At 40.6% G+C, this 16,237-nt stretch overlaps 1 protein-coding gene across 1 annotated transcript in view; it reads left to right on the top strand.

Annotated features, from left to right (window-relative positions):
* The first annotated feature begins 1,281 nt into the window (after positions 1–1,281).
* The window catches only part of adcy2a (adenylate cyclase 2a), a 66,065-nt gene continuing 51,109 nt past the window's right edge, over positions 1,282–16,237 (top strand). The window contains exons 1-2 of the mRNA XM_062423064.1: positions 1,282–1,729; positions 6,431–6,628. Of these exons, the coding sequence (XP_062279048.1) occupies positions 1,433–1,729; positions 6,431–6,628 (495 nt within the window). The 5' untranslated portion in view covers positions 1,282–1,432. The remainder of the gene's footprint in view (positions 1,730–6,430; positions 6,629–16,237) is intronic.

Raw genomic sequence — 16,237 nt, 5'->3', positions numbered from 1 at the left:
CCCTCAACAATACTGACACACTGAATGTGTGTCACAGGATAGATCTGATGTTGGCAGCTCGTTAGTGACTTTCCACCTACTTTATTATGTGAATGCCAGTTGCAAAATAAATGTACTGGCCCAGCATGAAAACACACACACACACACACACACACACACACACACACACACACACACACACACACACACACACACACACACACACACACACACACACACACACACACACACACACACACACACACACACGAGAACACACAGAAAATCATTTATGAATATGCATCATTATCATTTTTGCATTGTGCAGAATTATACTCAGCACTCAAATGAGCTAGGTCATGTTTTGAGGGGATTAAAGGAATCTGGAAGTCATCATTTATTCATCTTTGCAGCGGCATTTATTCAAAAGCAGCACTTTGGCCAGCAGCACTTTCATGATGTTTTGGCTGACCCCTGTGTGTGCTGGGTCTGTGCACATGCGTCTTTGCGGGTGACTGCATGTAGTGTTTGGGCAATGTCATTTTTTATTGCTCTGTTCTCCGAGCTGCTTATTCACACAGAAGATTGGAAGAGTCATCTGATAGAAACCACTCATTCATGACACACAGTCGAGCCTGCAAAATTAAGTTATATCAAGTAGTAGATCAATATTTTTCACATAAAGATTTCTGCTGGTGGAAAATGTGCCACCAGTTCACCTTCAACTAGACAGAGCTGTTTGAACAAATCTGGCATTTAGGCAAATCACTGTCTGAATGTACAGGGAGAGAGTGGGGGTGGGGGCTGAAAAGCGTGTCATGGTGTGGGTTATCCCAGTTATGAAAATAATCATCATCATCATCTCTGAGACTGAGCAGACCTCCAACAGTTTATCTAGGTGTTTTTTTAAACCTGCATTTCATAGTTTTTCAGTCCAAATAATTACATTGCATGAACTGCATACTGCTTAAATGTTACTGTGGTAATTTCTCCTCTCTTTTTCTTTTATTTTCTTCTCTCTCCCCACTAATGCTGCTGCACCTTCTTTTTCTTCTTCCCCTCCCCCTTAGCCCCCTCTCCCTCCCCTTACCCTTCACTTCCCTCCCACTTTTCTCTCTCACTCTAAAGAGCACTCAGTCTCTGCGCTCCCCTTCATTTCCCGCTCCAACATGTTGGCAGGAGGAGGCAGAGGAGGATGCTGCGCTCTACCCTCGGTGCGTTCTTGCCACCTCTTCGGCCAGCGCGCGCTGCCTCTGACTCAGACACAGCCTCAGCTTTCAGTTGTCTCCGCCTGAAGGACTTAAGAGAGGAGGTGGAGGAGGAACCCAAGCATACACTGGAGATCAGGAGCTCTCACGCCAGGGTCCCCAACAGGAACAACAACAGCAGGAGAGTGGAACAGAGCAATTGCGCCTCATCTGTGGTGGAAACTACTAATACTAATACTAATACCATGACCACCTCCTCCGTCTCCTCTGGTTGCCCTCCCTCCTCTTCCCTCTTATCGGCTCCAAGATCCATGTGGCAAGAGGCAATAAGGAGGAAGCAGTACCTCCTGGACCGGACAGGGGAGTCTGGTGAGGGGGATAGAGGAGGAGGACGAGGTCAGGGTAGGAGGAATAGGTCCCCGGACTGGCTGTATGAGTCCTACTACTGTATGAGCCAGCAGCATCCTCTCATTGTGTTTCTGCTGCTTATAGTGATGGGAGCCTGCTTGGCTCTACTGGCTGTGTTCTTTGCTTCAGGACTGGTAAGCTGCACATTCACAACATGCACAATACACACAAACATACACGGATGCATTATGCTAATTTAAAAAGTACAAAGAAACATCAGGGACCATAAAATGAATGGTTGGCATCATATTCCAGCATGATATGTTGAATATAGCCTTGTAACCTAACTGTAAATTGTGCTAATAGTATCTATAGGAAATGTATATTAAGTGTAAGCTCTGTGTGGACAGGTACATCTTTGCACGTGGGTGCACACACATATGTTCTGTAAGCACACACACAGTATGCTTGCTTGTCAGACACAACACAAGAGTTCCCGCTTTCTCATAGACTGAGACTAGACTCATAGACACACACACACCAACACACACCAGTGCACACACATACCATTGTGCTCATACAACACCTATACTATGCACACACGCACACTTACCGCATGTGGTCCTCATCGCAGCACTAATGTGAAGAGAAGGGTGAGATAAAAGTGAGGGGGGAATAAGGGGCTTAGTTATTGTCTGAGCTCATGGTTGGCTGAACTACAGAAAGGAGAGCAGTTTCCCTCTGTCACTATTTTGACAGGGTTATATTCACTCTAAAAACCTGAAAAACAGTGGAGTGCAGTGAAGGCAAAGCACTCTGTGAAATAAAATGCCATCCAGTTAAAAAAAAAAGAAGCAAAACATTATTTTGAAGCTCACATTTTAACTGGCTGTGATTTCACTCCTAAGTAACCTGCCTGATTCATATAAATCTAAACATTTTAATAACACTGTGATGTATGAATACAATTTAATGATTGATTTTAGGAGGATATAAAGATGTACCAGTATAATTTTTTATTATAGCAGATCATATTTTTGCATTAGCAGAGTACCTCTCCCCTTCCAAGTCTCTGCTGATTCTGCTATTAAGAAGCAATTCATCTAAAAAACACTGATAGAGACAGAGAGAGACACACAGACAATGGTCACTTTTGGGGACATTACATAGACCTACAATCATTTCCTTGAGACTTACTTACCCTAATCATAACCATCACCACTGCTTTCCTGACCCTAACCCTTGACCCAAAAATCAGCCTTTTCCCAATTGGGGACAGGGCTTTTGTCCCTAGTTGGATGAGCTGTCCGCAGCTGGTCCTTAGTCTGAAATTTGTGCCAAAAAGTAGCATATGACAGACCACACACACACATATCAGACCATGGTCTCTTATGTGGACATAACATAGACCTACATTAATTTTCTGCTGACTTACCACAACCTCACCATTACCAGTACTTGCCTAACTCCAACCCTTACACTTACCCTAACCATAACCTAACCCTGACCTTAACCATTAACCCAGAAATCAGTTTTTCCCCATTTGAGACACAGCTTTAGACTCCAATTGGACAAGCTGTCCCCAAATTACTGATCTTAAATCTGAAAGTTGTCCCCGATAGCAGCCTAAGATAGATGTACAGTATTGTATCTAAACATACAAAACACAACACAATCCAATAAAAAGTTGTCTTGTATGGGAAAGTCACTATCACATGCAGCTGACAGATGGTGAAGTCAGTAACAACAGGTTGGAGAGCCAGAGAATACTTTTCCATGCAATCAACACAATCCCTTATATCTAATGAGGGAGTATTTAGATCCTTTATCAAAAAATTAGAGGAGACAACAATCTCTCAATGAATCATATTTAATCTGGCAGCTTATCTAATAGTTTATTGCATTTTAAAAAGCTCCTGCAGAATGAGGTAATGGTCACAAGTGATTTTATTATAGTTCAGCACATGGGGAGATATTTATGCGGTTAATCATCATTCATAATTTTTGAGATTTAATAACTGTAGCCAGGACTGGTATTTGTACCAATGAATAACATAATGTATGTTTTAATTGTGAATTCATCATTTGATCCAGCTGGCAGCATATGTTTGCCTGGATTAAGACCTTTGAATCTGAAGTTGACTGATTCTGGTCTGGTACCGTGAAATGAAACAGCAGTTTCTTGGTTGAAAAAGCTATCGATCCAATGAGTGCCACAGGGGAACTAACGATTAGCCAATCACTGCCACAGGCAAGACTAACGCCATTGTCAAGCTGTGCGCCAGAAGCAAGGAAGAGTAAAACTTGGCAGTGCTGATCAAATATGAATCAAGATTCTGTTACTGCATTACCTATTTCTCTCTGCATTATAAGAAAGTTTCTGACCTGGCTGACACAGTAAAATAAACGAGCCGAAACCAAGCACTGCACAACTCGCAGTACGTCACCCACCACATCACTACTAGTCGTAGTGTTTAGTAGTGATTGAACTGAACCCCCCTCCCCCGTGGAAATCGGTTAGAGTGGAGGCAATGTCAGGCTGAAAATGGAAATGGAGTGTAATAAGTTGCCAATTCTGTCTGATATCAGGCAGAGCATTTGTGTGAAAGCTGTGATAAAGTGTAAAAGTAAAAAACAAAAAGGATTGGATGATACTAAAGCATCAAGTATTAATGTAGACTTAGAAACATGGATGCTGCAGAGCTGAGACAATCTTTTGATATCTTCAGTTTTGGGGAAAATATATTCCTAAGAACAGACACTAAAATATAAAACACCAAGTTCTGGTAACAATGTTTTTCTGGGCTCAGAATGAACAAGCATCTCAGTAAATGTCTGTTTCTGCCAGGCTGCTGCTCAGTCTATCTGCCCTATATCCTTTCTTGTTTTTTTCACCCTATGCTTGATAGGCATGGCTTTTGGTTCTCCGTGTTTTTTTTTTGTCCTCTATCATCCTCTATTTCTCTCCATTCTCATGCCTGTGTCATCTCTCACCTCCTCTGATTCTGCCTCTTTTATTTGTATCCTATCATCCCTCCATCCTGCTAGCTGGCTGACCTAAATCCTGTGCTGTTTTGGAGCTCTGCTCTGGGCGAGACAAACTCTCTGCAGCTACACACATCCTCTCCTGTCCCACTGCATTGACTGCGTGCATGAAAAAGAGACAGAGGGGAGGTGGGGGTGGGGGCAAAGAAGGAGAACGAGCAAGATTGAGAGGAGGACAAATGCAAGAGAAAGATTGGCAGAAAAATAGATGGTTAGATCACTTCTGCAGTGTATAAAAACACATTTTTCTTTTTGAAATTAACAGTTTGCATGAGTGTGTACATTTCTACAACCAAAGTAAAAATAAGTGAATTGAAAATTCAGTCTTTGATTTGGTCAGTGTGCTCTAATTTAGACAGTGACATTTATGTCTTTTTGAAGAAGAAGAGAAAAAAAAAAAGCGAGACCAAGTAAAGCTCTGTCCTTCTGGATGGATGAGGACACAGACTCTATGAGCAGCGAGGTCCTTAAGTGAGCAAGTCAGCAAATTGGTCCTTACAATGTGCTAAATTTGAAGGAATCATCCTCCACCCAGTAACAATATGACACAGGAGTGTTTAGAAGTGCAGCAATGGGATGAATCTGTGCTTCCATGCAAAGGCAGGCAGCACAAAAGACTCATTTCACCATGCTATTCCCCTACATCCACCTTGAAGAAACTCCTGAAATTTTTATTACAACTTTCAGATCTAAGTGTGTTTCAGAAAGGCAGCATCAAATCCATTATGGATGTGATTTCAATCTTGCCTCTGGTTAATACTGGTGGCTTTTTAGGGTTTTTCCTCACTCACTGTTTTCTCAGTATATAGTATCTTTACATTTCTGAATTTGAAAAGAATATATGGATTGCTGACTGGCAAATTGAGCCATAGTGTTATGGTAATTTTGACCCAGTCTTATTTTTATCCCTACAAATGTTCTATGAACAATTCAGTCATCTAGGAGCAGTGCCACAGTATACTCTGTGGGCTCAAGTAGAAAAACCCCTCAGACAAAAAAAGGATGACTTGTGCTCTTTCTTTCCTTGGACAGCAGGCAAAGTACTGCATAGAGTTAAACTACATATGCCTTGGCCATTCATGTGTACACCGTTTGCCAAATAAACATGTAAAAAGACAATGCCACTGTATTAAAGGTGCAGGACAGTATAAAGCGAAAAATGATGCCATAAGTTGAAGAGAGGTGCTGGGAATTAGACATGCATATCTTATATAAATAGCATTATTTCTTCATAAACCTGAAGGTATTTGATCCATGGGATTCAGAAGACACATTTTGAAGCTTTTTTTTCCTCCACTTTTTACATATTTTGTAGTCATATTATATTTCACAGTGAATGTGTTTGTCAGTCCAGAATTCCTTCTGGGTATGAGTCACAATTCCTTGTTGCTCAAATAGAAATCTAGTGAAGGACATACAGAGCAGAGGGGCATTTGTTTCATCTTATCAATGACGTCTTCCTCAGCTTGCATCTAGTAATTAGCACTGACACCTTGTTGTGTTTATAAAAGTGAAAAATTAGAATCTGATTTATTGTGTATTAAGGGTGAGTCACGTCTGCCTTGGTTGTTTGTATTTTCAGGACACTAAAGAGGTAAGACGGAGTTAGAGAAGAAGCTTTTTATAGCACAGTTAGGTTGTTTCATGCCCCCCTCAAGATGTCTGTCTTCTAAATTTGCTTATTTATTTATTTATATCTCTTTGACAAATCTCATTCTTTCTCTGATTAATTATTCCTCCTGTCTATGATAAATCATCTCTTCCCCTCACTCTTAGCCTGTCCATATGTCTCATTATTTGTACACTATCTTATGCTCTTTATTGTTTTATCCTGGTTATTCTTTTTCCAGAACGTTGAGGACCATGTGGCCTTTGTAATCACGGTGCCCACAGCGTTGGCTATCTTCCTGGCTGTGTTTGTACTGGTCTGCATTGAGTCCATCTTCAAGAAACTTCTACGTGTTTTCTCCATGGTCATTTGGGCCTGCTTGGTTGCCATGGGTTACCTTTTTATGTTTTCTGGCGGGATCGTCTGTCCGTGGGATCAGGTAAGACAAAGAAATATATTTTGTGGTGGATTTCTTTGTTGTGGAAGAACAGTGTGGTGCAACCCATGTTTTCTTTGATGTGTTTCTGCTCTTTTACTGTATAATTTGGCTCGGAGGAGAATTTGGTGGAAGAGATTTAGTAGCTTAAGGCAAGGACAGTATGACAGCTTGTAAATGGTGACTTTATCTATATACTGTAGTACATTAGGACAATACATCATTCTACATATCTCTGAAAAATGAAATTCTTCATAGAATCCCAGTGAAGCAAACATGGGTAATATGCAACTAAGCACATAAACAAAAAGAGATAGAAATCTAGGCCAGCTGATTCTGGATGCTGCCAATGCTTTATTATTCTTTCATTTCCTTGCTCTTCTCGCTCCTTATATCAGTGGCGTTTTCAGTGAACATCTGTATGAATGTTTTGGCCTTAGAAGTACATATTTTGTGAAAGTCAGCCAGATAACCCCAAACATTTGCAGGTCTTGATTATTTTCATTTGTCAGAGTCTCAGAGATCATATTCATTTATTCACAAGTTCCACAAATATCTGGTACCAAGAGGATCTAGAAATTTTACTTGGCTTTTATTCACTTGTTTTATGTACAGCTTGAGTTGGCTTCTACCTAATACCTAAATATAAACAGCTGCTTGCCAGACCAAATGTGATTTTTTTTTTTTTTAAGTCTGTGATTAGAGAGTAGACTATCTCCCATCTGTGGTGTGGAGTGTAGTTATAATGAACACAGATTAATGTGAAACAAGACATGGGGAAAAAAAATCTCCTTGAGCTTGCATTTCATCTCTTGTGCTTTCTGATCTACATTTTAAAACTGGTCTTTTTGGATTGATCACAATGCTGCCTGAACATTTCATCATGTTTTCTTGTCTTTTTAAAATGTTTTTATTTATTTGGTGCTTTGGCCTCAGTGAGTGCTAGAAAAGTAACATGTGCTCTTCTTAAAAAGGTCTATAGATTATATCTGAATGATATCATTAGGATCAAAATTGTATTATTGAAGTCTGACCATCTGTTACTAAAAGAGCAAAAAAAAAGTCCCATAATTAAGTATGAGTTGATGGCCAGCTATGGCAACAGCTTACAATGTTATAATCTCAACACCTGGTCATTAAAAATATTAACCATGTATTTATTTTATTGAAAAACTATTGGTTGTTATTGTCAATCTCGCTTCAAGTATTGTGAACATCTGTTATAATGCTTTCCTTTCAAATCTTGTTGTAAAGAGGTTGAAATGTCCTTGACTCTTAGACCTTGACCGGCCATCATTCAGAACCGACATTTAGAAACTCTAATCGACTTACTCTTGCTCATGTCAATTAATCGTGGTGTTCACTGTTGCCATGACAGTAGAGGTTGCAAATCGTTAAGGACATTGAAAACTTGTCTCCAGTGATCATTTTAACCCAAACCATGATCTTTTCATAGTTCTAATCGAGTAAACTAGACATTAACCACAGCGTCACACCTTAAAACATCATTATTTTCACTCCCTAAAGATACTCATGTGCGAAAATATCACAAAATATTGTGTGAGGGCAGCAGTGTAAAATACAAAACAAAAGAAACTGTGAAAATACATAATTGTTCATCAAGGGTGGAGATAATCGTTCATTAATCGTAATCGAGGTTAAAAGTTCAATTAATCGTGATTTTGATTTTTGCCATAATAGCCCAGCCCTAATGTCTAATGGCTCACAGCTAAACTACTTCTTTTTCTGCAATGTGCTTTGTTACAGTTGAAGGTTACTTTGTCTGGACTCACTTACAGTATCTCTGATGTGTACATTATAGGTGTGCTGCTGTGCAAATTGTTAACCTTATGTTATGTACCCAAAAGTGCTGTGAGATTTCTGTTGTTTTTAGATGCCATATTGTATTTACACTTCACGGAAGGATTCAACTAATGGTACATAGAGAGAAAGAATGAGTTTGAGGACAGTATGTGTTTGTGAGTTGCCAAATTGAAACAAGTAATATAACTTCGTTGCCACACTATGTGATAGAAATCTGATTGCATTGTCAACACAGAAGCATTTATGCAGCCAAATGGCATATTTTTACCTTTTGACTAGAGGGCCAAAGGTAGATCATACATCAGTCACAGCGGGGAACGAGTGCAATCAGCTGGTATAAAGGAAGCCTGGCAGGTGTGAAATGTTGAATGAAACTGTTGTAAATCAGCTTGTTTAAATCAATAGATAATTTTTGTGCATACATTTATCAAGATTCTTAGGGCACTTCTGTGGGCTTGCTGACTATTTCCCATGTTGTTCTCTCAATACCACGCAGCCGTACGAGTCAATATGCGTAAGAAACGCTGTTCATCTGAGACTAGTTTGCCCATGAAGCTTATATTGATTATTTTTGAGTGCGGCAGCATAAGCTCAGGGGATAGGCTTTATAGTGTAAGTAAAATATACATTAAACTTTAACCTTTATGTCCGAGATACATGTACAAGAAATGACAGACGTGTAGTTAAATGTGTATATATATGTTTAATGAATATTTGAAGCTGTATACTATACCTAATATATGTTTTACAATATTGTGTAACATTACAGCTACATTACAGCTACTTTGAAAGCAGTACTCATTCAGCAGTACGCAAGCATGACGAATGGCTAGTGTGAATTCGTCTATCACAAAGCGGTATCTAAAGATGCACTGATTCACACACCACTCTATTCATTCCTTTCTTTTGCTCACTGAAAATGTCAGGCCATTATGCAATTTCTGCTCACTGACTGCTGCATCTTAGCCATGTTAATTAACACTGATCTGGAGAGACATTATTGTTGACTGGCACTGCACCCCGTTTGTGTTTTTAAGGGCTTGATGCCATGTTATAGCTTAAGGAAATGAAGTATTAAGTATTAGTGAAATTAATATTAGTCACATCTCCTCGTGCAGTCAATAATGAAAAGCTTTAAATGTTTATTTGCTGTTTACCGAAAACAGAAAAATAGTATTAGTGTTTTAGGCCTTCCTTGAGACATGTTGATGACCATACTATAAGGAAAAGTTTGTCTTATCTCAGACTGACAAGGGAGCTGTTCCCTTGTTTATATTGTGTAGAAACCTAGTCTGAATATACTGATTGATCTGTAAACCATCAAAGCCTATCAAAAACTATTATGAATGAGCTGCCATTTAGCTTTTTTAAAAAGACTAAAAATCATTCCAGGATTCCAGCTGAATATGAGAGGTGGCAGAAAAGGTATGGCACTTTAGCTGTCAAGCTATTGAGGCCAGTACTATAATAATTTGGTCCCTATAATAACTTTTCCTGTCCATTCTGGCTGTGAAAGATCCCTTTATAATGCAGTTCTTTGCATTACAAAGGAACTGAGCTTTCTTGCGTTTTTCTTGCTGAGCTGTGATGGAAGGGCATTTACACAAATTTCATACTAAAACGACTCACTTCAGAAGATTTGATCTGAATTAGCTTCATTTAAACTTTGAAAAAAATGAGTCTCTCCATTCTTGCAATGAGTTAAAGTCTGTGTTAAGAAGGGGTATCTTCATGGTCTGGGGGAACAATTACAGTGGCCAATTGCTTTTCAATGTTTTAGACATTTTAGGCATGTTGTGAAATTTTCACAATGACTTGAAACTGGCTTGACCTAAACACATTATCAACTCAACTGTAAATTTATTTTGTGGTCAATCAGGTTACTGCTATTCATGTGAATGCTTTAATTGATATAAACTGGTTGATAAGATTGATATGTTTTATACTTTACAGTTTGCATATAAATGCCTGACAGTGCTTTTGACAAATCCAACATAATAAAACCGAAAGGCCCTAACTCTTCAGCAAATTGTGAAGGCATTGCTGTCCTCACTGTTTAAGTTCTTCTCCTTTTAATCCAGCATGTGAAGCATGCTGAGCATTTGCTTATCAGGCAATTTGAGTAATAACCAAGTCTTTGAATCTGTGGTCACCCTGGTGTTACAGTGCTGTTGCTAAGTGGATGTCTTCTGCAGACAAAAAATGGAGGGAGGCAAAGTAAAAGTCAGTTAATTAAATGCTATCTGTGCTGTAGCTAGGAGGTAGCTATGAGAAGTATGGGAATGAGAGAGTGATTAGAGGGAGGGCTTCATACTCTCCCACTGCCTCACCTGTCATGTATAGCTCTAAGCTCATTAGGGATGATGGCTTTTGTCGCATGTCTTTCATTCAGTGTTGCTGTAGCTAGTCAGCGGATAAGTGTTGCTGCCCGCAGAGACAATTCAAAAAATAAAATAAAATGAGTGTGTATGTACAGCTATATAAAAAATACAATGGTAACTAAAAAATGGATGTGTTGCTAAGAAATCGGCATGTACGGTAATTGGTTTGAAAAAAAATGGTTTAAAATATATTAAGTGGAGAAAGCCAAAGAGAAATGAGACACACACAGAGATATAGAGACAGAGGATGAATGCATAAATTATGTTTCGATCTAAAGGTCTCTTTGTATCTGAGCATTTCTTTCTTATTGCTTCCATGCTGATATACAGTGGTTTGTGGTTTAGTTGTAGTGTACCATTTTACTAGAGTGTACTTTGAGTAACATTGGACCAGATGCAAGAACCACTCGTACGCACAGATTCTTTCTTAAACCATGCGTACGAGTGATTTACGAGGATTTGCCGCATTCACCAATTTCCTCGTATTTTGGATTTTCTCTTAGGTACGAACAAAATTTACGAGTGATGCAGACCTGTCGTACCTCTCACGCACAACCAACCTGCAGTCCTCCAAAGCAATAAAACACAACTGTTACTGACTAATTGTGTAATGGCAGTGTGCCAACGATATCATGTCTTTTGGGGGAACTCAATTTTTTTCCGGGGGGGGGGGGTTTGACATCATATACTATAAGCAAGATATGATAATCACTTAATGGACAGATAACACCTCCACACGGGTACCCTCATCTCCAACTTCTTCTGCCGGCTTGCCCTGCGTTGTCATCCCGGGTGTTAGCAGGTCTGTGCTGACAGCAATCCGGCAGCAGGTGTAACATCAGCAGTTGAGCTTCAGAATCAACTGACTTGGATTTTCTTTTTAACATCACTGTATGCTGACTACCACTTAACAGAGAAATGAATAATGTCGATCCGCAGTATTTTAGAGACCCCTGAGTAATGGGTGTGAACTACAGGGGATGTAGAGAAGGGGGGGAAGTGTATACTATGTCCCGTTCATTAAATTGCACTTCTGAATTCATAATCATGATGACATTACTCTGTTTGTAAAGTAATTAGGCTATTTAGTATAAAGAAGTAGGCTATTTAACAATTTAGGTAGATATATCAGTCATTTGAATTGACAATTGAAAATATGATATAATGCAAGCTTACAATATAAATATTAGCGGCCGAAACTACAAAGCGACTTGTCCACAGTTACTTTTCCAGTTACTTTTCCACAATATAAACTGACTATTTATTAATAACTGTTATTCATTTAATTGAAATATTGCTTATCGAAGTAATAGTTTAACTCCCTGGCTGATGACATCCTCTGGCATAATGCATGCTCAGTCATATTTGTTTTTATTTCTGTGATGCTGCGCGCAACAGCTGAGACAGCGTTCACAGCACGGGTCATTTTTCCTCATTCTTTGTCTTTCTCAAGACCTTTAATTCCACCACTTACATACTAAATAATAATATGTGTTTCTGTTGATCTATTTCTGAGAGCGGGACCTCAGTCTGAGAGCTCGTAAAGTTCTTATTCTTAGTCTTTAGTGCCATTTTCATGAATGGAGCTTCTCCACAACCTGCCGGTCGTCTGACCTTATTTGGTATTTTGGGGGCGTCATTAATGTTAATTTACTATTCTCAGGAACGCGCGTTCATTTAGAACAGGTGGGATTCATCATGTTTACGAAGGTCATTTAGGACTGTTTCCTGGTGATACGAGTGTTTGGTGAATCCGACGTGGCACACTCGTAAATTCCACCTCACGAGAAAAGTACGACAGATTTAAGAAGAAAAATACGAACATATTCTTGCATCTGGCCCATTGAGTGTAAAATGTCTGGGTTCCCTCTTGTTTAAATTTTATGCTCTAACACTCAAACATGTAGACTTGTACACACTTACAAACAATTGCGTAGTCATAGTCAGTGCTTGCTATGCAATAGACAGAATAAGTGACAAATTTTTTGACTTGTATGGTGTTCTTGTGTTCAGTTCAAGTTTGGATAACTTGGAAGAGTGAATTTGTGCTGCTGACATATTGCACAGTCTTGAAGTGGGGTGGGGTGAAATGGAGGAGGCTATAATATCAGCTTTATCTCACCATCCAGATACAACATGGAGCCACTCTAGGGGCAGCCTGATGCAGGAGCCCCTCTTAAAGTCCATGTGTTTTTGTACTTCTTTCTTCTTTTTTTCATCTGTCTTTTCATCCTAATACAGATACTGTGCGGCTGAGCAGATATCCTTTGGTTTTACTGGTGCTTTCAGAATTCTTTGTGCCAGAAAACCATGCCAGCAGGAGCGGGGGTATCATTTTATTTCACTAAACGGCTGATCATGGTCTTTAAACCTGCATTACTACCCATAGTCAGGCCCCAAATCCCAAACAAGTTGAAAATGCAGGAGGCGCAGGGCAGGAGCCGCAGGGCAGGAGCCAGACAAGATCAAGGAGGAGAAAGTATATGCGATTTCTTCCTTCCATCATAATGGTAAATGTGAGGTCCCTGGTGAATAAAATGGTCTAGCTTGATATACTGACCAAGACCCAGTGGTAATATTTGGATGGCAGCATTATGTGATTCACAGAGACATGGCTGTAGGAACATATTCTAAACTCAGACTGTTCAGACCAACAAAGACTGCAGAAGGAAGTCACCTGTTAGTTACTGTGTTAGCCAGGGCATTAAACTGATGTGAGTCTGAGACCATATTGTGTGTCAAATGATTGTTGTCACTGTTTACATTGTGCCTTAAACTGTGGCTGACATAGTAATGTCATTAACTCTGTCACCGTGAGATTACAAATGCCTCCAAACTCCTTGTGATTACAAAGTGAACCTGAATGCATTCATAGTCATTTCAGGGGGAATTTGTCACACTGCTAACTTTTTACCAGTTTGTGAGCTCCCTAAACAGAGAAAATAAACTTAAATTTAGGTTCAGCCCCAGATCCCCAGCTACCTTCTCCTCCTTCTTCAGCCACACAGACCTCTCACACCCTCCCTGCCTCCACCTTCAATTCCTTCTCACACCTCCCTTGTGATGACTAGCGGCTCAGAGTTGTCGCCCCCACCACCACCCCCATTTCTTTCAACAAACAACATGGAAGTCATCCCCATCACCTGACTGTTTCCAGTAGCCATGTGAAAATACTTCTGATGCCAAAGAGGCATCTCCATATGTTCTAAATGACTACAGGCCTGTTGTCTTCACACCCCATGTGATGGAAGTCGTGGAGAGGTTGGTGTCGGGCTACCTCAGAGCTCATCATGCTGTTCGCCCACCACCCTCAGGTTGTAACTGACAAAGCCATCACCTGCTACAATGAGCATACTCTCATCTGGACAAGCTAGGCAGCACTGTGATTTCTCCAATGCCTTTTCAAATAGGCTGCTTTTACAAAGCACTTTACAATTTTGACACACACACACACACACACACACACACACACACACACACACACACACACACACACACACACACACACACACACACACACACACACACACACACACACACACACACACACACAAACGCATATATTACACACCAGCGGCTACCATGCAAGGCACTGGTGTAACCATCAGGAGCAATTTGTCTTGCTCTAGTACATAGCCACTTGAACACAATCCAGCCCCTGCTGCTGAGAGAGCAGTTCCAGAGGATGCAGATAGACTCCTCCACAACCTTCTTGCTGTTCACTAAGGGGCTGTGTGTCTTAATAGGATGTGAGCAGTACAGGAACACTGCAGGGGACTGTCCTATCGCCTTTTCATTTTCACTCTGCACACTTTCTGACTTTCAGCACAAGTCTGAACTCTGTCATCTGCAAGTTTTCAGGTCTCAGAGACCTGGGTGGGCTGTATTGTGGAGTGGTGTTGGATTTCATAAAGAAGAGGGCAATAACAAACCTCATTTCCATCTTTAACTAAAGCCTTTGTAAGGCTTTAGTTCAGTCAGGTGGTGGATACCACCTTGACAACAGACTGGATTGGAAGTGCAACACAGAAGGAACATGAGTGCAGCAAAATCTTTTCCCAGTCTCTTGTGGGAAAAGTAGTATTCTTGGCTGTAGTCTGCTGGGCAGCATCAGAGACAGTGACACAAACAAACTGAGCTGGATGACTGCTTCTGTGATGTGGACCTCTCTGGAGCTCTCAAAGTTGTTTGTGGAGAGGTGTACGGTACACTTACTGTCTCTCATCTTACTGGTCAAACAGCGTATCACTTTCAGCAGGAGACTTGTTCCGTTTCACTGTGACAAAGAATGCCACATGTGATCCACTGAAAGCTCGTGACCCCATGGTTGGGTTGGCAGATGGAGCAGAGAGCTGGATGGCAATCAATCAATCAATCAATCAATCAATCTTTATTTGTATAGCGCCAAATCACAACAAAGTTATCTCAAGGCACTTTACACATAGAGCAGGTTCTAAACCGTACTCTTCAGGTTTTAATTTTAAAGAGACCCAACATTCCCACATGAGCAAGCACTTAGCGACAATGGCAAGAAAAAACTCCCTTTTAACAGGAAGAAACCTCAGGCAGAACCAGGCTCAAAGTGGGCGGCCATCTGCCTCGACCGGTTGGGGTAGGGGGGAGAGAGAGCAAGAATAGGAGAGAGAGAGAAGCACATAGAAAATAAACATTGAAGCTAGAAGGTCCGGGACTGGAATCTGTCATCCGGACGTCTACAGGCCCAGATTACCTGTGAGACGAGAAAGCACAGACAACTCTGGGGAAGAAGTGTAGGTTATTGAATACATTAATAGTACATGAATGTTATTGGATATAGATGGATGGATAGAGAGAGAGAGAGGAGGAAAGAGGAGCTCAGTGCATCATGGAGGTAGGAGTCCCCCGGCAGTCTAAGCCTATAGCAGCATAAACTAGGAGCTGGCTAACTATAAGCTTTATGAAAAAGGAAAGTTTTAAGCCTGCTCTTAGTAGAGAGGGTGTCTGCCCTCCGGACCGAATCTGGGAGATGGTTCCACAGGAGAGGAGCCTGATAACTGAAGGCTCTGCCTCCCATTCTACTTTTAGAGATACTAGGTACCATAAGTAGGTCTGCGTTCTGGGAGCGCAGTGTTCTGGTAGATACATAAGATGGCAGAAGAGGATTGGAGAGTGTGGGACGGTTTGTTGATGTGAATAAGTTCAGAGAGATATGATGGTGCCAGGTTGTGAAGGATCTTGAAAGCGAGGAGCAGAATCTTAAAATCAATGCGGGATCCAATGAAGTTGCTGCAGGGCAGGAGTGAAGTGCTCAATAGTAGTGATTATACGAGCGGCTGCGTTCTGGACCAGTTGGAGTTTATGAAGAGATTTCTGAGGAAGACCAAAGAGGACAGATTTACAATAGTCCAGACGGAATGTAATCAGGGTG

The sequence above is a fragment of the Scomber scombrus genome, chromosome 7, assembly GCF_963691925.1.
Source record: "Scomber scombrus chromosome 7, fScoSco1.1, whole genome shotgun sequence".
NCBI lineage: Eukaryota > Metazoa > Chordata > Actinopteri > Scombriformes > Scombridae > Scomber > Scomber scombrus.
This window is presented reverse-complemented; position numbering and strand designations above follow the sequence as displayed.